Source organism: Tribolium madens, unplaced genomic scaffold, assembly GCF_015345945.1.
Source record: "Tribolium madens isolate multiple individuals breed KSU strain unplaced genomic scaffold, Tmad_KSU_1.1 Scaffold_2;HRSCAF=44;Tcas5.2_LGX, whole genome shotgun sequence".
NCBI classification, from domain to species: domain Eukaryota; kingdom Metazoa; phylum Arthropoda; class Insecta; order Coleoptera; family Tenebrionidae; genus Tribolium; species Tribolium madens.
In genome coordinates, this window is record NW_025400995.1 from 7396428 (window position 1) to 7423910 (window position 27483).

Genomic DNA, 27483 nt, shown 5'->3' on the forward strand with positions numbered 1-27483 from the left:
GAAATATTTGCTCTAGAAATAATGAAGTATCGAAACCTAATAGAGTTACTATAGAGTAATTCAGACTCTTCAAATCGGTCATATGTGAGAGTTGTGTGGTATTGTACTTTGTGTTAGGATGAAAATTACAGTCATTCGTCAAATCTGGATATATTTTATACTTCCCTTAGGCTGACGTTGGGATGGGCGGTGCAGACAACGGGCGTTGGGTTACTGTGGCGCTATTTAAAAGTAGCTATAAAACACCGATATATATTTTGTATCCAGTGTACAGGGTATCACGCGAGTGCCAATAACGGCGGATAATTTGCATTTTGCTGGGGCCATGGGTAATGTCCTATGAATCGTGATAAGAGTTTCGCTTCGAACACGCTACAGAGAAACGGTTACCCGTTTTATACGTTTATACTGCAGCAGAGAAACCGTGTACAGTTTATCTGTTCTCGCTCATTTGGAAGAAACGGCCTTTTTCCCGTCCTGTTCATTTTAGTGACCGAGGAGAGGACTTACTTCAAATTTAAATTGTTCGTGAAATTCACTTGACTTTCAACTGCTGCTGCCAAATGAGATAAACGGATAAAACGACTCCTAAGTATCTACAATTATCCCAATTGACGCTAACGCGATTTCCCCCATACGTGTCCCTCAAGCACCACTTCAAGACTCACTCCACTCACATTAAATATTTCCAAATAAAGACAAAACACTGTAATTGATTTTTACGATACACGCAAAACTACGCCATAATCTGACATTAAAGTCATTATCGCCAGAATACATGCATACTTTCTTTCAAAAGCTAAATTTATTTAATTACATCAAGTATGACGCTAACAGCATTTGCATGAGTCGGTTAATCTCGCTGGCAAAATTAGTCGGACCACACAAAGAAAACATTCACTCTAAGTAGGTACAACGTACTATCTCTTGAGGTACCTGAATTCACCACAAAAAACACCTGCAAATTCTAGCATCGCCTCAAAAATTTTCAAAGCCAACAAAAAATATTTCTTTTTCAGGAGCAACACTTTAATTTTTGTCAATTTTTAAATTCTGACTTCAAGCATTCTTGCCCAAAAACAAAACAGTTGTTAACATTTTACTTTATTGTTTAGCAGCGGAAACTGCAAAAACAAATAGATTGTAATTGTAATAGACGGTTCATCAAATAATAGTATCACTGAATTCTGGCAGCGTTGTTTGCAATGCGTAAGTTTGGAATAGTGGCGTTTTGTTTGGTTGTGGTTTGAGGTTTGAAAACGCTCATGCGTGTGCAGGTGAAAATGAAAGATATGCAGAGGCAACTGGTCATAATTCGTCCTGGAAAGGACTGAGTCTAGTGCAGCTGCTCAGTACAATACCAGGCTTTGTCCAACACCGCCCTATAGCCATTCAAAACAGCCTCAAAGTGAGAATCGTTGCTCGCTATTTTAGCTGACAAAACCTTCTGCCGATATATCAAACGTCTTATTTTTAAAACCGTTTTACGGCTCGCCTGACAACACAATTTATTCTAATTGGTTGTTGAGTTTGCCACCAAGAAAGGAGATTAATCATGAGGTAACGAATTTATGATTGCCTAGATGTTTCTAGGATTTTGCTAATAATAGAGTGAGGATTAGTGCATTTTAATATTAAATCGATTTAGAAGACTTTGCACGAGTTTGCGCGCTTTAACCGAGAAATTTTCGCCGATTTTTTTTTTAAATATGCTACATGGTTAAGGTAAGAATTAAAGTTTGGCTTGTTTTTAACCAGGATAATAGAATATGAAATTAATTATTGAGGCATAAATTACGGGGTATAAAGAGGATGCGCATATTGCGCGGGTTTACTTGTGGTAAATTAACGAAAATACTTGTGTCGGCATAAAAACAGAGCATGAAGGCTTTGATTTAATCTACTTAATTAAACAGTCTTTTTTGATTACCCTCCTCTGCAAATTAAAAAATAAAAATTTAACCACGTACACGATTAAATTGCCGAGTCCGGGAGCTATTTTAGAACCAGAAACTGAGTGTTCTTTTTGATGTGCATTTAGTTTTGCAGCATTCTGCACGTAGAACTTTATACGTTTTTAATGTCTTACACATGTACTAAAATTAATTTCTCTTGCATTTTTATTCCCTCACAATTAATTCAAATTACTTATCTTCCCCCATGTTTTAATTTCATATTATTGGTAATATAAAGTTTATGAGGAATGAAGGCTCTTTAGTATTTCTGTTGTAGTGACTTTTGTGGTAATAATTTATTCCGGGTCGGGTGGTCCAGATAAACTTGCAAATTGACTAATTAGATGGCAAATAAAACAAAATGAATTACATCGGCTAGGGTGGAAAGAAAAAGACGATTGCAATTCCCTCCGGCAATAAAAACATTGAAAAGGTTCGATAAGGACCCCTCATTTTTAGAACAAAGGAGTTTACAAACACGATTGACATTAATATTCCAACCGGTCCGTTTCAAGCCTGATCCTTGATATAAAATATCATTATAATGTACATTTCCAGCAAAAATAAAGATAAAACAAGACCCATTGTCACAAAAAAGCTACACCCATAAAAACAAATGACTCATTCGCTGACATTACATCGCTAAATAACCCCCACTGGAAACCTACCTCAATACAACCCTCTTGCTTCTCATTCACAAAACTGCTCTAATAGCAATACCTATAATTGATGAAAACTATTCACTGTCCAAACAAGAAATTATTCATGACAACTAAATGTAATTTAAAAAAAATGGATACAAGAGGCGTAAGTAAAAAAAATTGAAACTAGTTGTTATTGGTACCTGTAAACCAGGTTATGAACAAGCAAAAAAGATAAAAATGTTTCCCTATATCATCTTTTTATTACTTTTCATATCAAAATCGATTCTTAAAGTTTGATGTAATATGTTTAAAACACCTGCGGCTTATAATTTGATATAAAAGAACTAATCAACAACATTCAGTTTAAAAAGCCATAAAAAATGTGGGCAAATTTTAAAAATCAGTTTAGTCAACTCTACATGAAAAGTAATAGAAATAATTACGATATAACAGTAAACTTGAATTATAGCCAAAACTAATTTGATGCCGTCCAATATAGTCTAAATGCTTATGAATTATTCATAATTAAGTTGACAGATGACGGCCCCAGAATCATGACGTTTAACGATAAGGGTGTAATTTGTCTTTTACATAATACGTTTGTAATTTGGTCAAATTTATTATCCGGTTATAGATTCCTAAACTTTTGAATAAACTTAACAAAAATGTAAATAAAAATTCTCTTTAAAAAAACGAAAAAATACAGTTTTCATAATTATTCGTTTTATAGAAAATGTTTTCAAATTGAATCAATGAGTTGGAAATAATTCTGTCTATAAACAAATGGCGGATAATGTATAGATGGGCGCATTTACATTCGGAGCGATGTTACGACGTCGACCCTATACTCGTATTGTTTATCTGCAGTGCATCTGGTTTTTACTTTGTTCATTTTGATACAAAGAATTCAAGTTTTGGTATCTTTACATAAAGCTTGTTCTTTCAATTTATCATAAAATTTTCCCCAACTAGTTTTTAATTAATTAAATCAAAGAACAAGTGGTAATGATTAGTGACTGAAAAATGGTAAAACTGCGTCATGAGTTGTAATTATTAAAAATAAAGCTAAAAATAATTTAATTATTCCGGTAATATGTACGCAATTTCCACTTCGTTGATAATGAAAGGTTTAATAACAAAACGGTCGGTGTTCATGCATTTATTTCGTAATTAAAACATTACTGGAACCGCTTTGAATCCAATACAAATTACATTTTAATGAATTTGAATTAAAATCGAATATAACATTTTTTATATCGGTAAATTTAAGTTATTATAGTCACGAAGAAAAACAAGAGCGTGTCTACTAAATAAATTTCTGCAATTCTAAAACAGTAATCGAAATTCAGGGCGCAAACGTTCCCAATTCTAAGAATGAATGAAGGAACATTTCCTAATTATATTAACCTCGCTACATACCAGACAATACAAAAGAGGAAGTGAAAAAATGTTATGGAATGAAACGAAAAACTACCCTTCCAACGACTCACGATTCTAGATTCTTCTCTAATTCGATTACGGCGCTCAATTTTTACCATATTACGCTTCACATTGAGGGTCTCCGAAGCCACGTTACAATGCTCCAGTTTATTTAACGCCATCAAATTTAATCAACACAACTTCCGGTTGATTAAAAATATTTATCAAATTCTCCACATCATTTATTTCAAAAGAAATCTCAGAGTCGTTATACGCAATTATTTTAACGAGATTTTCTGGCAACCACATTTCAAATATTAAATTTATGAGTAATGAGCAATATGGTGTAACTTGACTTGACCCGACACTTAACTCGTATCAATGAAAAATAAAGCTAAAGGCTGTAAATACAGATAAACTTATTGGAAAAGTGTTTAAACAGTTAAATATGAATTTATCAAGAAATGTGCGAGCATTTATCTTAGTTTTTAAAACCCTTCACCTTTTCCGTATGCATTTTCCGATAAATCTTATGCACCTGTTACAGTTGCACCTTCACGTTTCACTTGTGAACCAATTTTCTCATAACGTATTTAACGACTAAAGTGCAGAATAACGTTCAAACACTCATTAATATAAACAAAAATGCAACTCTGTTTAATTATTTAACATAAATCAAAGTTATATTATTTTTTAAAAGAGAAAAAGTACTAGCTAATTATTATCTGACAAGCTTGGTTGTTAATAAGTAAAACAATGAAATCTGTCAATACTACGAAATACGATCTTGAATGGAGTGCTGAACTAACTAGTATCAAATACCTTTGAGTCAGTTACTAACAATGTAGGTAATATTAACTTCCTGTAACCCATTGCTATTGTTTATATGAAAGATGGGGCTTGCAACAGCCAAAGGCACTCATTAAGTTTTGTATAACTACTGGAGACTTTTAGCCAAATTTAGGGATGTTCCAATCAGTAATGACAGGTAGCACGTCAAACATGTATTCTCTTTAATTATTTTATTCCTCATTTTAATGTCGCAGAATCTGTGCAGAAAATTCTGTTTGAAATTCGTTATAAAGCAAGATGCGCTGTATAAAGAAGGTCTAGACTTTGTATTAATAATTCAAAATTTAAACTGGTGTTCAGCCATGCTACAACGTAATTAAGGAGCAACTCCGAAAAGTTCGACGGTCCTCATGTTACGGAAATTAAAAAAAAAACTTACCAGTTCAATTGATTTTGTCTAGGTATGGAGTTTGTGTGGCAATGAGGTCGCAAAGTTGGTTCCAAAATTGTTCGAAAATTTCAGCTCATTATAAATTCTATTACCAAAGCTCGCGCTTAAATTATTTGAAATTAATGAATGCAAACGATGGCAAAACTGTCGAAGTTTTAAATTTTATTTAGCCTGGAAAAGTTTCAAATTACAATAACTAAAGCCTGCAAGTTGGGAATATTCGTTATTTATTTGGCTATCTTTGTCCAACCAACACGTCGTGTCCCATAAAAAACACGTTGATTTTCCCTAGTCAGTATTCAAAATAGCGACACGGAAAGACATTTACAATATCTATAACAGACAATTTTGTCTGCTAACATCGAAAGCAAATTATATAAAACCAATACACGCGAAACAAACACCTCTCTCGTCTATTTCTCTTATGAATATATATAATTTGTTAAATGCACTCTTCAACTTTAATAATATATTACATATCACTTGAGACTTGTACATACTTTTCAATTGCTACAAGAGCGTAATTTTGTCATTGGAAAGAACTCATTTAAATGCCATAACCCCCATCTTATTACATTTTCAAGCAGACGCCGTGAATTTCAATGGTTTAATTAACACGTTCTCTGCTACGTATTATTTTAGTTACCACCACAGTGCTATTCAACTCATTTGTAACTCAGACCGCAAATTAATCAAACACATCTCAAGAATCATGCTGCCAAGTCTTGGTTCTAAATTAAACCCCAAAATTATTAAAAATTCACAAATCCTACAAACGTTTTTGAAGTTTCAAATCAAACCGATAGGTCTTCAGTTGCAATTTTGTAACACGATGCGAATGTGATTTATAACATTATGTTATATTTCTCTTTATTTTGTTTTCTCATACAAGATAAAATGGTCATAATGCCAAAAAAGAAAAGGAAATAAACCACACTATCAGATCTGAGTGTTATAGCCAACTACAGTTTAACTTTTCCTAATTCCCCACTTAAAAATGTAAATTTTTTTAAATGTAAAACTTTATTATAGCAAAGGAAAAACAATTTAGTGATTTTGCAGTGTGAAGAGCGCTGCCTGGTTGTAATTCTTGAACCGTAATGCAAATACAAGCGAATGCAGAGAGCTCCAGTAAACACTTATCAGACTTGATCAGCTTATGAAGCTGATTGTTGTTTTCGCAGTTGTCTCAAACATAAATCACGTGACTAAAGGGTGATTAATTAACGTTTTATAAGAAGTATAAGCGTGGTTAACAAAGACATACGATAATCACTCGGTTATTAGCATTGTGTGGTAGGTTTATATGTAATTTTATGCGTTTATAATACTAAAGCTGCAAAGTCACATACGTGACTAAAGAAAATTACGAACATGTCATCATGTACACTACTTTTACATTATTTGAGTGAAATTTGACGTTCGATAACAAAAATAAACACCCCGACCCTTTTCATACTTTGTTCCCGGAAGAAGAGAATTTTGATTGATAAAGTAATTAATCATTACAGTTTTCCAAAACCCTTGTTCTTCCCTTGCGATTTAGTCATTTATCTAATGGCCCTTTAGAGATACTTAAATTTACAACATTCCTGCTACAACATTTCAATATTCTCATTTATAAGCTTCAGTCAAAACAATTTCGTTATAAAACCATTAATTTTAAAGTCAATCTGTTTTGTTCTCGACGTCTTAATTTGATTTTTTATGAGCTGCACGTCGCAGAATGCACGTTTACCACCACACTAAAATTCTTTCAAAGAAAGTCAGGTAGTAGTTTTAAAGTAGTAGAAAATTTGGTAAAAGCTGATTTAACTGGTCGACTTTTATAGCAATTATTTAAGAAACCGAAGCAATTAAATTTGGGAAGGAACGTCATTGATGGAAAACGCTTTAATATTTCGCGACAAACGGCTTAGGGAAATAATAAGATAAAGATTGGTCGGATTTGCAGTAGTAAAGAGATTTCAAACAAATTGAAACGGTTCTTTCAATATTGACAAGGTTAAGCATCACTCGAAACAGTCGGTTCTTTTGAAACAAATCCGGTAAGCAGGCAAAACACCAAATATTTACGGTACAAGCATATCATTGATCTCGACCGTTGCAATTTAATTAAGATTTGTTCCCGTCGCTGTTGTTGAATTGTTAATAATTCGTTGAGATTTAGTCAGGGGCCGCGGAACGGATCGTTATCGAGCCTTTGACAAATAGACCACTCTAAAAAGAATACTCGCAATTCTGCCTTTCCGGCTTCGTGCATAGTGTATCGATTCGGCGTTCATTCGGTTTGCTTCACAGAACATTTCAATCTTGTCTCTTTTACCCATCCAGTTACAACGTTACATCTCGCGACTTTGCCTTTACCAAATCAGAAACAAAGATTTGCTCACCCCAAAATCCTTAAACTAATCGCCTCTTCCTATTCATAGCGACTCTTGGAGAACTTCACGCCAGTCTTACAAGAAAGCAGCAACGAGTTTGTATACCTTGAAACAAAATACAACTCCAATCGCAGCCTTCTCACTCAAAAACTTTTGTTTGATGAATTAATTATCTAGCTTGCCTTTTCTATTCCCAAGCTATTTACTCCAACCCCTCGATGGCCAAGTTTACACTTCGTACACATATCTCAACGTATTGTTTTCAAGATTTTGCAAAATTAGCCTCCGAATTATTGATGGATATGTTCCCCAATGAAACACTACGACTATATTGTTTTTCGGCGATCAACAACTGCTGAGTTTACTTAAACCGACTTTTTTATAATAAAGCATAGAATTAGTTCATTCTTCTAGTAAAACATGAAAATGAACAGTAAAAGTCATTTATATAAGAAATTTAAACTTTAAACTAAATAAATTTAGTGTAACGTGAACAAGAGGAAATTACTTCAGTAATTGAAAAAGTCTAACTCAAAATTTTCAATTATAACTAAATATAATTTTATTAATCTGTAAAACATATAATTGTATTTTTTGTTGCACATGCAACAAAAATTAGTAAGTAGTATCGGATTTTGAATTTGTTTCATCCAATCAAAGCCGAATAGCTAATTTAAAAAGAACGCCTGTAGTTCAAATTGTCTTATTTTCTATTCTCGCTCATTTCTTAACTTTAAATTTAATACAATAGTTGAGAGTGCTTAAACGTTAAGAAAAAGCTGCGAAAGAAAAGCACTTATTGTAAGAGGTGTTTTGCTGTATAAGTATTTGATATTCAGAAATCAATTTTCCTTAGATATTAGTAGGTATCTAATTTAAAAAAATACAAATTAGAAAATTTTCGAGGCATAAAATATTTTAAATAATGCAATAAGTTATTTATTTTAGCAAGATAAAACGTACATAACGCATTGCTATTATGTTGTTTTATATTTGTTCATCTTTTATTTAACTTTTATCGGGGCTATTTTAGATTTAACGATTGTGTCCTAAACGTAGTACTATTAAATAAACGAGACGTTTATTAATGTCATTTTGATTATTATTGGATGCTACTACGGTTATTATTAATTTATTAATGATATATTTTCTAGTAATATTCTCCGAAATTATCAACGGTTAACTGTGTGTGCATATTTTAAAGTTAAAATTAATATTCATCCCCAAATTCATAAATTATAAAATGCGCCTGTATTTTAAACTTATTTAAAGTTGAGTCAGCAAAAAATACGAGCTCGCTACGTTGCTCTATTTACATTATGTTTTGTTCAATTTTAATTTTCCAAATGTTACATTGACGTGAAACTTTAAATTGTATGTTACACACGAGTGAGTAGGCTGTAAAATTTAATCTACTTTTACTTTAAACAAACCGGAAAAAATCGATACAGCATAGGGAAATCATTTCATATTCTGCATAAAGTAAAATATATTAAAAAATAAACATAAGACAACATTGTAAATCAACAGTTACATTTTAAAAATTAAATTAAGTTTGTGTTGTGTGACAAAGCACAGAATTATTGCTACCTTAACTTGATTTAAAGTTTCAACATAAATTTTCTAAAAACAATAAAGTGTAAATTTGGTGGATGCGCCGGGATAGACATTAAAATTATTAAAGTATGCATTATCATAATAGTAATAACGGCCGATTATTATATAAAAACACTTTCTGTTTTAAAATGAGTATAAATTTATGTGCTTAATTTTATCTAGTACTAATTTAACAAAAGCTCGTCGAATTTACGACGTAACGTGTTTTCGTCCATATGAATGCATTACTGTAACAAACTAAAATGATTATAATGTATATGAAAAATAATTTGGTTCTATGTAAGTGAAAAGTGATACTTGTCTATTAAAAGTTAGTGTGATGTGTTTATTAATGGGATGTATAGGCGCGAATAGATATGATGTAATTTAAGTGAGCTAAAATAGTGTTGAAGATAGTATACAAAAAGAAAGTTGACGTAAAGTGTAGGAACCAAGCTAGGTAATAATATATTTATAACATAAGTTCCGTTACAGAAAGGGAATTTCAGAGCGAGTCTGCCACATGGTGCGCCGATATCATATTCATATCAGCCTGAGGAAATACTTAACGATAAACATCACTCAATGGTGACAGATAGTTTTCCCGCGTTCTTTTTGCAAAAGTACTTACTGTATTCATTTTACGCCCCTTCCTTATTTCATATAGCTTTTATGTGTTCACATCAATTCTGACAGTTTTTTCAAAAAGTTTTATGCCAGGATACGGATATAACAGTCACAGCGTTTACGAGTATGATATATGGTTTGAAATTAATAAAAGCAATTTAATCTGATGCATAAATCAGTTGATTTATTATCCGGTTTTAATTATAATATTGAAATTATAAAAGTATTGTCTGTTATCTCTGGTTTGTTTTAGTTTTGGCAGACAAAGTCTGCATTATCCATAACAGCGTTCCAAATAAAGCGTTAACAGCTTTAAGATTTTTCATTTAGATAAGTGCCTATTTTATACGTAGTTTAAGATTATGTAATATTTAGTTTAAAAGTAATTAGTTTTTGCTCTAATACCGCTTAAATATTCTAAGACGTTGAGCATCGTTTGCACATGGGATTTAAATTTAAACCAATTATGATCAGATTTCAAACTTTTCACAACTTATAGTTTTATTATTTCGTAAGAACAATCTAGAAGAGCGGCTTTTATGGTATTCGACATTTTCTTCCCCTATTGTTCAGCGTTTTCCTTCAACGTAAAGTCTGTACTGCCGTCGAAACAGCACCCATGACGACTATTTTTCTTGATGTATCAGCTGAGATACGCTCCTTTGCCCCCAAATATTTTAGATCTTTTATATAAACCGCAAAATATTCTATACAATACGTTACATTGTGAATAATATTACATGTCGCAGATATAAGTCAATTGAAAATATTTTCAAAACGCCTCCCACACTATATTTTATCTAAATGGTCGTGTCTCGCTCAACATTTTACGATGACGATCTCTTCTACTATTTTACGCCAAACCCTTACATTTAATTAACTTTTCAAAATATTTTCTTTTAAAACGATTAAAATTAATAATTTTTTTAACTAGTGAGCGGCATAATCATAAAACTAGTTTATATTAAATTCAATGTGTTTAGTACAATATGTTTATGTTTTATGTTTATTACAAGAAAATTGTCACAAAATAATTGTCACATTTTTTTATTTTTATTGCATGTTTATGACACGATTTTATAAAACATTGCCAGTTGTCTTAAGATAAGAAATAAGGGGTCGGAACAAACAAACTGTTTCCTTGATGAAGCGTAAGATAAGATTTAGTTGACGAATATAGCAACATTTGTCTGCAAGTTTTTCATAAGTTGTTTTACATGACATGTGTTATGAGAAGGGAGAATTCCTATCCGTCGTAGTTCAGGTCAATAAAAATAAGGCAAGAACCAAAAACTGGTAGTACATTTGTTTCCATTATTTGTGAAAAAGCGTATTTTAACCAAACAAAGGGTGTAAAAGTTGTCAGAAGAGTAAACTGCATGAAGCAAAAGTTTTAACATGTAGCAGCCATGACTAACAGACTTAAAGAATATATTAACGCCAGACCGAAAGTAAAATTGAACTCTCTCCGTTTTTACCCTTATTAAATTAGGCTTGCTTCGCTCATCACCCTCTGTTCTTTTCCTTTTCTTTCAGAACTCACTCCCTTGTATAATATAACTTTCACTAAACTTTCCTAATAATGATTAACATAAATATTCACGGTGCAAATCGAAAAGACAATGTGGTAATAATTTCAAACTTAAAACTCTCCCCTTACCTACAATTATCATACTTTGACTAAACATTTAATTACAGTTGAAAAACCGCAAAACACCCCAACTTTCCGGCAGAAAAAAGCAAATAAAACATTAAACGCTTGATCAGAAAATCTTGCGAAAATTCAGTAAATCCTACTGCAGCCGGTGATCTATGATCAATTACTGAGGAATAATTAATTCACAATGCAATAGACAAGACTCGTTACTTCTTGCACAATGAGTTTAGTGTGGAACGCTTAAATGTGGTAGCTTTATTATCACAGAGGAATGCGAATAATATGTTAGGAAAACAAAGCCCACTTTGATAAGAATATAGTTTATAGCAGAATGTGCCGCTGAATGTTTAGTCTGCCTTTTAAACACAATAGGAACAACAGATAAAATTAAATGAAGCATTTTGCATTGAAAACAATTACCTACAAACAATAACAACGTAGAAAGTAGTATATCCTATTATTCGATTACCACTTGACGTTCCCCGTTCAAAATGGAAGAATTTCGCTGTCATCCTATTCTGAATCAAAAACGAGCTGTTCATTCTCTTTTAGAACAGAGTAAGAATATTTCGTATTAATATTTAGGTAGAAAACTATTCTGGTTTCGGAAATGAAGCGAATGGGTAAAAGCAAAGAGGGTGACAGTGCTATTCTATTTAGGTACGAAATTAAGTTAGTTGAAACCATACTAATGTATTATTTTCCTCAGACTGCATTTAAAGATCTCAAAATACTAAATAATCCAAATTCAATTCGTATAATCCTCTTACATTCTACCACAAATAACGACTTTCTTATCGTTTTATTTTTTATACATAACCAACAAAAACAACACTAAAATTTCAAGCTAAAAGACAATCTTCTATACATTAGAGCAAAAAAGGAAAGCTCACATTCGTTAAAAATCAACTGTAAATACTTGAGTCTACGTAAAAACATGTGCCAATAAATGCAGTTAAGTTTAGTAAGTTTTGTAAACAACTTTAAAACCAACCACCGCTGCTTTCTAAACATGTCAATTCTATTAAGCAATTTATTTTTTAAACGTTTGCTTGCCACCTGGCGACAAAATGATTTCATGAAAAGTTGTAGTTAGTTCTCTAGAAATATTTTTTTCTGGATCCCATTTATTTCTGGTTTTTAGTTTGTGTAAGATGCTGTCAAATTGAATTATATCCGATTTAACGACAGAAACGAAGCTGTTGACCAGCCCATTTTCCGAGAGTCTTTCACGTGAATGCAGCCGTCGGTCGAGTCCTTAAAAATGAGTGATTTTGAAGGATGCTGACGCGAGGCAGACCGCTCTGTGGCGGAAGCCTGTCAAAGACAGTTTTTCAATAGTGGCGTCTGCGGTCAGGTTGCAGATCTCTCCAGCGCAAAAATGTGCTGATTTCGTTCACAATTCCTGTGACAAGCGATATGTGTCGACAAAAGAGCGAGTTGAATTACAGAGACATGGTAGCATCGCGCGCGTCCGATTGACAAAGCGACAGCTCAAATGATAATTTGTCGATGCTGTTGCAACTTAACAACAGTTCCGCAGCAATAGTTTTGCAGATTGTTGGGAGATCTCGACTTCATTATCAGATTGCACTTAGCGCCTGCTTCACGTTTCTTTGGATGTCTTGCAAAAAACTTTAATGAATGTGTTGCATTATGACGGCCATATTAACTACTTTCCAACTCGTGCTCCTGCTTCACCCGCAATAGTGAAATGATTTAGCGAACATGTATTCGAGACAATGGAGGTCCTAATGAATACGATTTGCATATCTTCCTTGTTACTTTGTGTCCTCTGTCGCGTTATGTCGCGAACTATATAAGTATTTGAACCTCCCCTTCATAATTAACTCCCTTGACTTGTCTTTGCGCAAATCACACTTCAATGCTTCAGTCAAAGATTACGAATGATTATGCTAACCACTAATACCTTCATTCAACGTAAACTGGTTCTGGACCAAATAAAACCGGTTCCTCTGGTTTCCTAAAAATCAACATAAAACTTGTCCAGCACCGGTTTAATACCATAGAAATAAGTAAGACTTTTATTAAATTTGCATAGAGTGCCTAGTCATCCAATACCGGTTAGGTTACCCTCCAAATTATTTAAAAGTATGTGATGTACACATTCCAGTAACAGTCGATGCTGCATAATAAACTAAATACCTAGTGGTAGATTGCATGGTATTTAATTTAAACTTTGCTAAAAAAAGTAACGCATGCCTTTCATTTTTAATAAAATAAACGAGAGCTGGGACAACATGGTATTTCTATTAGACCGTTTTGGACGTGACCAGAAAATCAAGTAATTAGTTGTACGGCGCCAGCTGTCCTGCCTCGAAACTGGCAGGACTGATCGCCTCTCAATTGAAATCGTTGTTATTTCATTGACTCGTTTCCGTACTTTTTACATAGCTTAAGGAAAACCGCAATAAACTAGATCCTGATATTAGAGATTTTCAGCAGACTTGATACAACGCCAAAAATTTTCAAAATGTATAGATAAAACAAGATTTAATACGTACATACAATGAAACTACAAAGATTAATACCAAATTATCTTCTTGGAACAGCTATCATCAAACTTTGTAAATAAGACAAAACGTAATTAGAATGTTGCCAAAATCCTGTTTTTTGTTAACTACAAACCATTATTGCTAATTGAGTGTGTAGCTTTATTGTTTGAATGACTCAGAATATGTTATATGTTCGAACTATGTTAATTCTATTTCCGTTACTTTATGCAAATATTTAACCGTGCTTCAAACAAAAATTCAATTTGTTTTAGTTAACAAACTGATAACAATTTAATTAAATGTAAATTCTATTCATAAAAAATGCAGTACGTATTAAATAAATTCTATAAAATGAATCGAAATGTAATAAAAGAAAATTGTTTATTATTTCCAATGATTGTTGTTTAATTTAGTGATTATTACCAGAACCAAATTTAAAATTATTGCAACAAAATAAAATAAGTACTCATTAAATAATTAATTATAAAAATGTATTTTTGCAAAAAGTTAAAACTTAATCTGAAATTAAGAAACGGAAAAAAATAACAAAAATTTTCACATATAAACTGTCTTTAATTACAAAAAGAAACAAGTTTTGCAATTTGTTGTATTGTTTTTTTTGACTTGTTACCTTTTTTATTTTTATTATATAAATGCAAGAAATAGAAAATCATTTTCTATTTTTTTTTTAAAGTCTCGGCTGTTTTGTTAGATTTAGGTCAGTTTCGCAACAATTTAGTTAATTTGACGAAAATAATAACATAATCAAGCTTTAAACCTCTTATTTCAATTTGCTTTCTTATTTAGTTTTATATTTTTTTATGTTTTATATTATATTATTTACTTAATATGTATATTATTTAACTAATTATTTGATTAAAATTTTTGTGTCGTTTAGTAGGAATGAGTGTAATTATTTATTAATTTATATTTAAATTGGGCTAGTGGGAAATGAGATAATAAATTTTATCAGAGTTAAAAATCAGGGGCTGGCCAGTTTAGATGTAATCAGATGGGTTGTAATGAATGTTATAAGTTCCTCGGCATCGAAACAATGCTATCGATTATGGAAAAAGAGAGGTATAGTTCCCTTCAACGGTTAATATATGGATATTCGTTTTGTCCCCCGTAAAACAAAATACAATTTCGGATGCGATAAGAAGCATCAAATGTCCGAAAAAGCAACCAACAGGAGGCACCCTCGAGAAACCGGTCCTAGCTTAAAAATGCTATAAAAGAATATTTCTTTTCTCATATCAGAAAGTTGCAGCCCTCTCAACTACAACGGAAAACCTGTAGAGCGATTGTTGATCCTGCGGACCACAAACGATCATCGGCTACCGTCCAAACTACACATTCGTCCCCGTTTTGCCAGAATTGATAGCTTCTTCGCAAATCTTCAACCCACTCCACTTAAACCTCTTATAAGATAGGTCCCCATTTTTCAATTACAATTTGATTTATCTCCTTCAAACTTAATGTATAATTATTCGCTTTGTTTTGCTTTTAATAAAACATGTATTTTATCGGAACCACAAATCCTTTTAAATAATGTCAATAAATTTTACCAAATTTCGGTAGAAACAGTGAACAATCGAATCGAAGCCCCTAAAAGGGGTAGCATTTAAAAATACGGCGCACGGTTAGGGTTTTAGAACCGACTTGAATATTCATGGCTGGTAATAGATGAAAGAAAAATGAGGCAGGCGATGCCTGAAATAGAAAACCAAACGACAAACGACGAAAAGCGGCTCGCTGCGCAGATTAGCGACAAGATAAGAAGAGTGGCGGCTCGTTTAAAAGCCACACCGCAAAAATACACCCACACCCACATAATGTCATTTATAAATACCTCAACAAACAGATTTTACGATAATAAAACATTTCGACTAATAACTCCCACACATTTATTTCGGTTGTGACTTGTGATGCGTTGTTACTTTATTTTTTAATATGTTCTAATAAAATGTACGGGTAACGACCGCCGCCACTGGAAGATGCGATGCTGGAGGCAGTCTCGCGACTCTAATTTATACGATGTGGAACACGAAACGCACCTCGCAATTTCCACAGAGGCTGAGTTGCAGTTCAACGCAATGATCTACAGCACATCGTCAGCTTAGCACGCTCAACCGCGACTCGTAGATTTATACACAAAATAAGAAGCAGAACATCGCTAAACAAATGGCTGATAATAAAGAAGGAACGCCGTTGGGGTAATCAAAATATAATAGAACCGAGTCCGACTTTGATAATTAACTCATTTACAGACATCAGTTCCCGTTTCTCAAAGTTCATACGGGTTCATTATTCAAAGAGCAATTGTTGGCAAAACTCACCCTCTGCCTAACGCCAGATGTGCTGCCGCTTCATAGTGGTCACCACAGCACTCGACCTTACGAATTTACTCGATACGAGAGCCAAACTTTCTACTTTGTTACGCCACACCTAATTTTAACACAATAGAACTCGACAAACCGATGGAACACAATTTCATAAAAATTTCAATAATATTGCCAACAAGAAACACCTATTTTTAAAATACATGAATACACAATTATCTTTTAATAATAAAGTCGACATATAAGATGCATATTTAGATGCCAACCTTCGGAGTTTTTTTTTGACATTTTAGATGTTTTATGTTGACCTTCCATGTGTTTACACATTACAAATAAACTTTTAACAAATAAGAGTGTGTATAGTTTTCCTGAAAAAATTTCCATTTGCAAGACCATATGCTTTGCTCTTTTAATTCAAGAGAAACGACTTTAAAGCTCGCGATTTTGGAATCGAAAAAGTGCTGCTCCGGCATGTCTTCGTCTTGCAATCTATGAAAAATGCAGAAAGTAGAGAAGAGTTTAATGCAAATAAATGCAGACGCGTTTAGGGTCCAGAACGGGTGAGTGCGGGACATTATTAATTTATTCATTCCCTCGGGAACAACCGGGACGACGACCGCAAAAGAATAAAGCGTCAAATGACTTAAAATACAAACTCATAGTGGTTAGAAAAAGCGACGATGGGGTCATTGGCAAGAAGATTTGATTGGAATGGTTCTTTTTTAATCTATGCAGGAATAAAAAGAGGATGAGTTTTGCGTTGCCCAAAGACGCGTTTGATAATTTTCTCTATCTCCCCTTGATGGAGGCTCGCAGGGGCAGTACTCGTTCTTGTAGCGTCTTGTTTGTTGGAGACCTCAGGCGTGTCGCACACGAGTTGCGTGTGAGGAAGCATGTTTTTACATGTCGTATCGTTACTGAACCCCAGTTCTGTTACCCAAACTGAGTAAACACAGATAGGCGCGCGTCACCGTCATTGTTTGATCATGCAAATTGTAGATTAAAACCAATTTCACATTCAAAATTATTCGGTCACATTTGGCCACAACGTGTGAAATGCAACTGCAACGCAAAGACTTTCCTTGCAGTTTTATTTCCAACGCGCTATTAGCCCACGACCGGCTATATATAACAATTTAAAATTAACATTAAAATTCTTTGCATGTCGCAATTTACATTGCTTTCGTTCTATTGGAGCAATTATCAGAATTGGGGAGTTCTGTCAGCACTTAATTAGTTGCTGCGGCGGAATTAAGCGCTGCGATAACGCCATTATTACCATGAAAACCTGATTAGAAAACAGTGCGGATTTCTAACTTTCAATTCCAAACCGAACTGCTAACGGCCGATGGTCCTAATTCCTATAGTTCCAACCCAAAATTCTCCAAGCTTTGATCTACATACTTGTGTGGGAATCTACTACTGACCCGACGTTATTCAAAAATTATTTTTTTTAATGTACACCACTACAAAGTAAAAAAGTGAATTCATATTTCTGAAATGTGCAGTACTATTTAGAGGTTGTATCTAATTTTCTTACTAAATTATTATTTTATGTAATGTATGGCATTTTAAGCTCACGAGTCAATACGGAGCATATTGCACTTATTTGCGCCATTGTTGATATTGTCGCAGTCAGTAGTGCTTAATTCGTCCTAACAGTAAAATTTAGGCAGTTTTAGTTAAATAATTTTGGCAGCTATTCATATATAAAGTTTGTTTTACGTATTATTTTATTTATTTTTAAAGTCAATCTCTGCTGCAAGTTTAGCGAGAGTTTATAAGCTTTACCTCCCAGTAGTAAAATCCGATTGAAAAAACTCGCCAGGAATTTGCAGCGCAGTGAACAAAAAATTTAATGTAAATTAATGAAATGCCACTGAATTAACAATTTTTATCCGGATGGGAAGTTTGAAATAGAGTTTAGAGTAAAAATAATTGATTTTAAATAATAATCGATTTGTGCTCAAATCTATATCCAGGTTGAGATCAATGACTAGAATAGCATAAGTATCATACAAAGTTGGTTCATTAGCGCAGCCCAATTTTATTATCGTCTGAATTGTCCGCACTTATACACACAATCGAAATTCGAGCCCCCTTCACAAACTCCAAGCCAGTCAATAGCTCGTAGACCGTCTACCTCAGCTCTGTTTCAGGTGATTCGACAAAGGCTTACACATCTCGTAAAATTTAATGCATACATGAAATGAAGATGAGTACCGTCGGGAATGTGGCCTGTTCCCCAATCTCTGCCGGTCAGGAATTGTTCGATCCTCTAAATTATTCATAGGTCGACGGTTATCAACTAACGTCTCTCAGATTGATCCGCTTCAGCCGATTTTTATTAATAAAACCTCGTCGAATACATGTTCAAACCCTTCTTCACTCCCTTTCTACAACAATTTTTCATTGACTTGAGGCGGAAGTAATCCAGCCAACGGAGAAGCAGATCATTCACCATCTACACTAAGGAGGAAATTATTTCTAAAAGGAAATTTTTTATTGCGTGATTTTTGAAAGATGCGTGAATTATCTAGCTGGTCCGGAGAGAAATTAGAGTTGGTCGGTTTATTTGTGTCATGTCTGTGTACAACCATTTAGAGGGAGACTTTCGACGGTCCGAAGGCCATATATCTCAAAGTACAAACGCTGTTTCTTGCGTGACAGTTTTTGTCCTCCAACAGCACATCCCTTAGCTTCCATTGTGGTTTTCTGGCAAACGATACAAGTGCCACAATTCATGGCTTCCGAGAAACAAACATCCATTTTTTGTACGAGAGGATACTTTACAACGAACACTACAGATATCGCTACAACTTGACCAAACTTAATCTAATAAACCAGTTAAGAAATTTTCCCAACACTGAACCATTAGTCGACAAATTTATTCGATATCCTACCCGCACAGTCTTCATTTCTCGCTATTTCACGTACATCTATTTACACCTAATGTCAGGGGCTTAAGGGTTAGGGTCCCGGTAATTAGTACGCTATTTGCCGTCATCCGTCTATCTCTAAGGAACTGATTTGCAAACCCCGATTTACTTCATCGTCGATGCAGAGGCGCACTTCAAACATGTTAACTCAAATTTTAAATGCTAATCCAACCAGTAATCCAATTAAGGAAACGCGACACTATTACACTTCTTTCATGCAACGAGCCCAACTAAATATACACACTATTTACAGCATATTTATTAAGTCTTAACTCTGAAAGAAAACTTTTACTTTGATAAGTTTTGAATAACTTGAAAAGGATACGTGTTTACTATACATATACCATTATTACGATCAATGAAACGCGCAAAATAATATTTCAAACAGTATAAACATCAACAGTTTAAAAAACCTAAGTTGTATATCTAACTCTACATATTAATTTTGTTAATAAAATATCATAATTGATAGTTAGAAACGCAAATTTGTTGTAGAATAAGAATAAAGAGTTAAAGATAAGCAAGTATCATTTGTATGAAAATGGACAATTCAGAAAAAACTTCATTCCGAAGCATGAATGAACAAAACAGCACATTTTTGTAGTTGATATAAATGCAAACAAAGCTCCAAAGTTTAGTTTAAATTGCACTACGTATAAAGCAGTGAGTTAATTGACGAAAATATTTGAGCAAATTGCGGTTAATTTTTAATACTAATCTTTAGAAAAAGAGTGAAATTCGCGACAGAACCTAGTTGTTTCAGTCAACTGAGAGTTTCACCGTTTGTTTTTGCTTAAACAAATACCCATCAACACTGATTATACAAAACGAAATTAATGAAAATCAGCGAACCGCTTGATTAGTCGGGTTATTAATCATTTCTTGAGTTCAATTTTGTGTAAAGAACAAGAAGACTGCAAATATTTCACCCTTGGAAAGTACACGATGACTTTCGTAAAATAACACAAGATAACGATACGATTTAACTTTGCACAATGCCTGAAAACTAATAATTTATGTAATAATGTGCTAGGTGGAGGCTAAGCAATGCCGCCGGCTTTTCACTCATAAGATCTTGCTACAGCTAACTGGCAGACGTCAGCCTCAAACAACAACTTCGAACCCTTATATTTTAATTGCGTTCCATCTTAAAAGCCAATAAAGTTGAGTTAGCTCACATCTTACAGCTTCTTCACTTCGTAAAATGCCATTTTACACACCCCTTTGGTTCCCCATCATTCTCATTATTTTGACTAAATGTTGCCTGTTCTAAATCAGAAAAGCAAAAAGACACTGCTGGGAAAAACCCAATGCTTAAACTTTCTAGAAGATATCAACTAATTTCAAAGCGGGTATGCAAATTAATTGCTTTATTTTATTTTTCTTTAAAAAGTCTTTCTTGAGTGCTCTAAATACATTGTCTTATTCTAAAAGTTTTAAATAATTCTGATTAATTGCGGCACAAAGCAGTTTTTAAATAAATTTGAAAGAAATTTTAATGAAAACATCTGCTTGTAAATTAGTTTATAAATTTATTAGATGTTCCCGGTATATAGTCGTTAAACTGTTAGGGAACAGTAAAAGGCTAAAAGTTAAGACACTAACCGGGATCCCCTCTACAGCTCCGTAGCAATTTTCTAACTTTTTAACGAAATTGTTGAAATTTGTATTCCCTTCAGCAGTAGAGAGGGTTTAGATTTTGCAATGTAGTTTAACTCTACGACACTTGAAGAGTTATTCATAGGATTCCGGTGCATTTAAGTTGCAGGATGGGACATTAGCCGATTTCACTATACCAAGACGACATTCAATAAATCGCTTTTGGCAAGCCAAACTTTTTTCTTAAATCGAAAAGGAAACTTCAGTTTCCTGTTTTCTCAACGCCTAAATATTTATTGAATCAAACTTACGTAAACTTAAACATAGTTTTCAAAAAATATTATAAAGAAAATCCAGCTTGTAATGAGTGGTAATTACAAACGGCTATAGTGACTTTGATGAGCGCCATGCCGACGAAAAGATACACCGTTTTAATTTGTAAATGCAAATATATATAGCAAAATGAGCAATTACTAGGAGCCAGCTTCAAGCGAGCGAACTGAATTATATTTCATTCTGTATACTTGCACTGTAAAGAAAAAAAAGAAAAAAAACAGATATTAAAATAAATAAAATAAAATTTTAATATGTAGTAAAATTATGTAATATAAGAACACGCATGCCTGGGTCATTGTTTACATGTTGTAGATTTGCTTATGTTAAATGTTATGAGAGTGTTAATTGGTTAATGGGTATAGAAGAAAGTCTAGACTGTCAAGGACGCAGACCAAAAGAAATTTCTGCGAGCCATTGGTCAGAGCTGGTTATCTGGGAGGTAAGTGTTACCTTGGAGGGGCTGCAGCTGTTGGTGTAGAGTGCGCTGGCCGCCATTGGCGGGGCATAACTAGGCATGGAGAAGGGAACAAAGACCATAGGAGTGTTGTTTGTGGCAACCTGAAGTTCGGCTGTGTTGTTATTGTTGTTGTTGCAGCTACAGGCCGTGACCAGTAGCTGCGGGGGTTGTACTCGTGCGGCCGCCGTGTTGGTGGTTGTCGTTTCTTGGTGACCTTGACAGTGGTGCACCTGCACTTGCTGTGTGGGGTACGGTTGGCTGCGAGCCGTTTCGGTAACTCTGGTGCGAACGGGCCCCGTGGAGGTGGTGCAAGAGTTGGCGGCGTGACGCGGTTTCCACACCGCGCACGGGTACACGCCAACCAGGCTGTAGCCCACGAGGACCGGTGTTGGAGCCAAGGCAACTGTTTATGGGTATCCTGCCGCACGAAAAACGGCTGCAACCGCAGCTTGGTCACTTTTCTAAATTCCGCTGTAGGAGGGTTTAGAGCATCGCCGGCGGCCGCACTTCACAGCACGTCACACGTCACACACGCGGCACCGGCCGGTAGCAGTCCAAACAGAATGCGTCGAGGAAGATGCGTGTACACTGTGTTGATCATGACACGTGGAGCGCGGCGCAGACTAGGTGTCAGTCTCGGCAACGGCAACGGTAACGGCAACGACTTGGTCAAGCGGTGTAACAGCAGGCTATAGAATCGATCATGTCGCGGCTGTCGCACCGATTACTGACAATATTTCGTTTTTCTGTTAGATATGAACAGTTGTTCAGGTTGGGATCGGCGCGTTTCAGGTCGCAGCCGCCCGATAAATAAGCAGCTACAGAACAGCTCGGACGGCAAAGGCCGGAGGCGGCAACGCGCGCTCGCTAGGATGAGCGCGGCGGGCGTGTCGCAGGCTCCCTGAAGCCCAACGCCAGCGCAATCAATGAAATATACACTATACAGACTACACAGTACAGAACATGAACTCTTCTACTTTCTACTCCACGTCTACCCAAATCCACACCAAACATCAATACATCCCATTATGTATGGAACCCAATTGTAAGACTATTTCACTTCTCTTTCGTCACTTCCTCATTTTACACGATTTTACTAATAACCATTTTCTTTCTTTTTTTGATATTCCAAATTTCTAACAAAAAACTCACGCCGACGACGAGAATTAACAGCCTTAAATTATTCACAGCGCACACAATTTATTATTTCAGTTAGGGCAAGTCTTCACTCGCTGTCAGGACGATTGCAATCAATTTGCCTCTTTTATTTCCAACCTCTTCGACTTTTTAATTTTATTCAAGCTTTAAATCCTGTCACCATATGCTGATTCCATCTCATTCGCTTTAATACTTTTACTCCCCTACATCCGCCATGTCAATATTATCTAAATATACGCAAAAGTAACTCATCATGCATATATCATACACAACTATTACCGCCAACTTCTTAACATAAATCAAACTTTCATTAAACAGAATAATTTCGGCTACAACTACATGCACATAGGCAATATTTCAAATCACCATCAATTACACTAAAAATACATATGCACAAAGTCGCCAAAAGTTGTCTATTATCTTTGCAATAAAATTGGCGAATTTATTTGAGTGTGTAACTGTGTCGAGTAAAACTTTTGGTTGATATTGTTTTTTTATGGTGAATATATATGAAGATGATGTGTATATGTGGCTAAAAGTCAAATACGAGTGAAGTGTGTAGCGGCCGTAAGAGCGCGCGATAGGCCCATGATGCTGCGAGTATCTTAGTTGATTTATGCACGTTATAAAGAAAGTTGCCACGGAATGCGAAAGCGGGGTCGTGAAACCACTTTGTTGCAATGAAATGAAGAGGAAAATGAGCTTCAAATGAGCGTAACTATTGCAATTTAACATTGTACGCATTTGAATCTACCTCCAGACAATCCAGATCTGACAAATTAATTTCGTTCGAAGTTTCCAACGTCTAAGAATTGGGTTGTTGGTGCAGGAACCGTCTCGGGATGCAGCGGCCAGCGGCGTTATCATGGAAGGGAATGTGCAAACAAAATGAATAAACAAAAGCCGGATTACGGGTGAGCTTTGAGGGGTTCTCGCTAGAGCAAATACATCCTAACGCGCTCATGCACAAAGCCGCAGCGTGGTATGCCGCGTCGTGTGTGTGCAGGACACGTATATTCCTGGACGGACAGTTGGTAGACCACATCGGCCCACTACTATATCAGACCAGTTCAAGCTGTCGATAGCACTAGACCTGTTGTGCAAACACACTAGCCACGCGCGTCGATGAAGAAAATTGGCGAACTTAATCGATGAACCATAGTAAACGCGTTGCGGCCATCCTTCACTGCCTCATTTCTTGCGGCACTTAAGCGGAGACTCACCAAACATGATTCCCAATAGCAGTAATGGTCAACCAAACGCAATTACATAATTAGTTTTCCAGCAATACTTGCATCAGTGCGAAACTTTTCAAAATATTATCAATACCAGTATGTATATAGAGCAAATCTATTGACAAAATATACACAGCAGATGTTGAAAGTTGATGAAGAAACGAGAGTTCGCAGAGAATGTAATAACCTTTTACTAAAATATGAGAAAATTGTAGGTAGCATCAAGCAATTTTCGCAGCGGAGCTATATTTCGTCGAGTAAAAACAACTCCTAGCTTCTCAATTAACGTGTTTTGTTTTATGACAAATATATCAATTTGAACGTTGCGTGACAAAATTCCACTCGGAAAATCATTGCAGAGGTCATTAAATATCTCGAGTTGATAGCGTAATTTCACGGTGGCGGTTAGTATGCAGCATGTTTCTTTACACCAGGATATCATTACTCGCCTTAATTAGAGCGATGCGTCGTTCACTAATGCGTCATATTTATTTTTCCTCTAAGACGACGCTCTGATTTTGGTAAATGAAAATGACAGACCTTGTAAATAAACCAAAATTTTGAGAATTTGCAAATTACAAGTGAAAAAATTGATAGAACGTTTAGAAAATTGAAGGTTTTCCAGCACCCCCTCCCGCGGCTCTAATACGTTCAAACATCCAAACCGTTTAAATAGAAATCTTAAAAGAAGCATCTTGATGCGCTCCCCAGCCGCCTGGCCCCACTTGGCACCAGTTTTGTCGTCCTCCCCAGTTCCCCCTTCTGCTTCTCTTCTTCCGCTAACCGGGTACCGTTGCCGACTGCCGGCCCCGGCTGCTTGATTTCCCTCAGGGTCTCCCGTTTTTGTGAAGCGCGATTATGTTAAGTGGATATGAAATTCATTGCTTCCTATCTTGCACTATACGCCAATATATTGACTTTCATAAACTATCAACATTACTTCACTATGAACTCTTCACTTGACGATATGTCAAGTAAACAAAACGAACACAATAAATTTATATATGCTAACAAGCGCATTTCACCTGTGGCCAATCATATTAGATCAAAGGACTCTTTATGACAGATGTCTAATAAATTTCTAACCATATCTACTAATAAGTTCTAAGTGCCTTGCACAAGGCTCGAAAGCTTACTTGAGTTGAGGTTTTCGTATACTCACCCCAGCCACCCGGACCGAATTTAACCTCACGAGTGTTCCCGCAGGTTCCGTTAACTAACATTGTTCTGGACAAACTTTATTGTAAACATGTAGTAAGTCCTGCATTATTAAACCAACTTCAAATTGAATTTTATCTTTAGATTAATTCGATTCGATAATATCATCACTTTAATCGAAAATCCTACCCATAATAATCACCGGAAATGAAAACTTGATAAATTGATGTCTATTAAGCTCATTCAAATAACATTGTATTCGAATAGTAACACATTACAAAAGTTACTCACTCGTCGCTTCATTTTATCAAAATTTCTTTACAAAAATACCCCAAACAGAAGCTTATTAACAACGTCATTTTGTCTGCTTTTTTTAATTGATTGAATTCTTTACAAATTTCAAGTTAGGAATGTTACTTTTAAAAATTTTTTATTAAAATATAGGAAAGTTTTTTTTATATAAGAGATACATGTATTTTTAGGGTAGTTTATTGTGTTTATCGTTATGGAAAAACAGGGAGGAGGTTATAGCTTTGTGGAAAAAACTAACGTAAAGTCCACAGACACAAAACCATGCGTAAAAGCAATAAAAAAGGTCTCGTATAATACATAGGCAAAAGTAAACACAGAAAGAAAAGATAGAAAAATAAAATTGGAACATATTCCTTCAAGCCATAATCGCCACACGCTCGCAAGTTAATGTTCCATATTCCGACAACCATGTCGACAATATGGCTGAAGTGGCCGGTCTCGCTTTATGGGCCATCACCATTAAGTTACTGAGCCCAAAGTTGCGTATTCGCAATGAATCATATCTTGAGACCATCGCTGGACATCTGGAATACATCAAGAAAACACGTGAAAAAAAAACACACATAATAGTGTGTCTCAATGCTTTTAAGGAATATAATTAATTGCAACATAAATAGTAACATGAAAGACGGAGCCTTTATGCAGTAAACCGCTCCACTAATCATTTTCTTAAAAAAAGCCAATATCGCATTAAAAGCATTCACTTTATTGTTATATTTCAAGATCATACGTTATAGTAAAAGGCGAAATTCGAACCGCAATCGATCATAAGCTATTTCCGGTTATTACTAGATGCAATGAAGCGTAAACGATTCTTAGGGACGATCAGAAATGAAATAATATAGTACTAACATAGATCTCTAATCCAGATAAAATACGTTTATGGACATTAAAGACGGGTTTCTTTGTGGAACATATGCTGCTTACGATTCGAATAAATGAATAAAAATTCAAGTAGCTCCATAAAACGCAAGAATACATACACTGATTACAACCATATTGTTTAAGTATTTATCTAACATTATGCAGACGAATAAAATTGTCTATACTCAGGCTTGAAGTTTACGTCATTATTAAAAGTGATTAATTTCGTAAAAGTAAAAACATTTTTTTAATAATTATAGCTCTTAAATTAAGAAAAAAATGGAATCGTCTACTGACTCAAATTCTTTAATCGTTTGATTTTGTGTGTGTTGATTTCTTTGCATAAATGTTTACTTATTTGTTTATAAATAAATGATTGAAAAATATTGTAACGCTAAAAAAAGCAAAACCAAAACTTAAAAAAATCTGCTGAAAAATGGTTAAATTTTACAGTTTTATTAATTTAATAAATAACAAACGAAAAAAGGGGGCTGTAAGGTGGAAAAAGTCAAGATGTAGTCAAAGAAGGAAACAATTCATCTTTGATTATTTGTCAGGACGCCTAATTCTAAAAAATTACGTCGGCCAAGTGCAACGAACCGTTCAATTCTTAATTTATCTTAAAGAATAAAAGTAGGCACCCTCGGAATGTTCCGACTCGATGTAGACTTATTCCTTCCCAATTGATGAATAATCAATTACTTGTTATACAAGCGGGGTCGTCAAATATGCGCCACCTGGTTTGTGTTCTTTTCAATTGTATTCTCCGGTTCGCCCTGAATGAAATCGTCTCAATTGGAACAGGTGGGGATTTCCCCAACAAAGACGCGTATTGAAGGTTGAGATCGTTCGTTCCAGCGACGTATTAAAAATACGTCTATTTATCCACAAGAGCAATATTTACCGAAAGGGTGCAATATGCGATCGACTCAAGTAATATGTGTTGTCGGAAAAGCTTAAAATGGATTTCACACACTTGATCGTCTTTCGAAGCCCTGAATAACAAAACAAACATTTTCAATCTTTGTAATTATTATAAAAA

The 27483-nt window shown here is 34.7% G+C and overlaps 1 protein-coding gene across 2 annotated transcripts in view; it reads right to left on the reverse strand.

Annotated features, from left to right (window-relative positions):
* The window catches only part of LOC123006876 (nucleolysin TIA-1), a 144728-nt gene extending 122221 nt beyond the window's left edge, over positions 1–22507 (reverse strand). For both annotated transcript variants that reach the window (XM_044401774.1, XM_044401775.1), the window contains exon 1: positions 21708–22507. In XM_044401774.1, coding sequence (XP_044257709.1) covers positions 21708–21794 — 87 coding nt within the window. In that variant the 5' untranslated portion in view covers positions 21795–22507. The remainder of the gene's footprint in view (positions 1–21707) is intronic.
* Positions 22508–27483: the final 4976 nt, after the last annotated feature.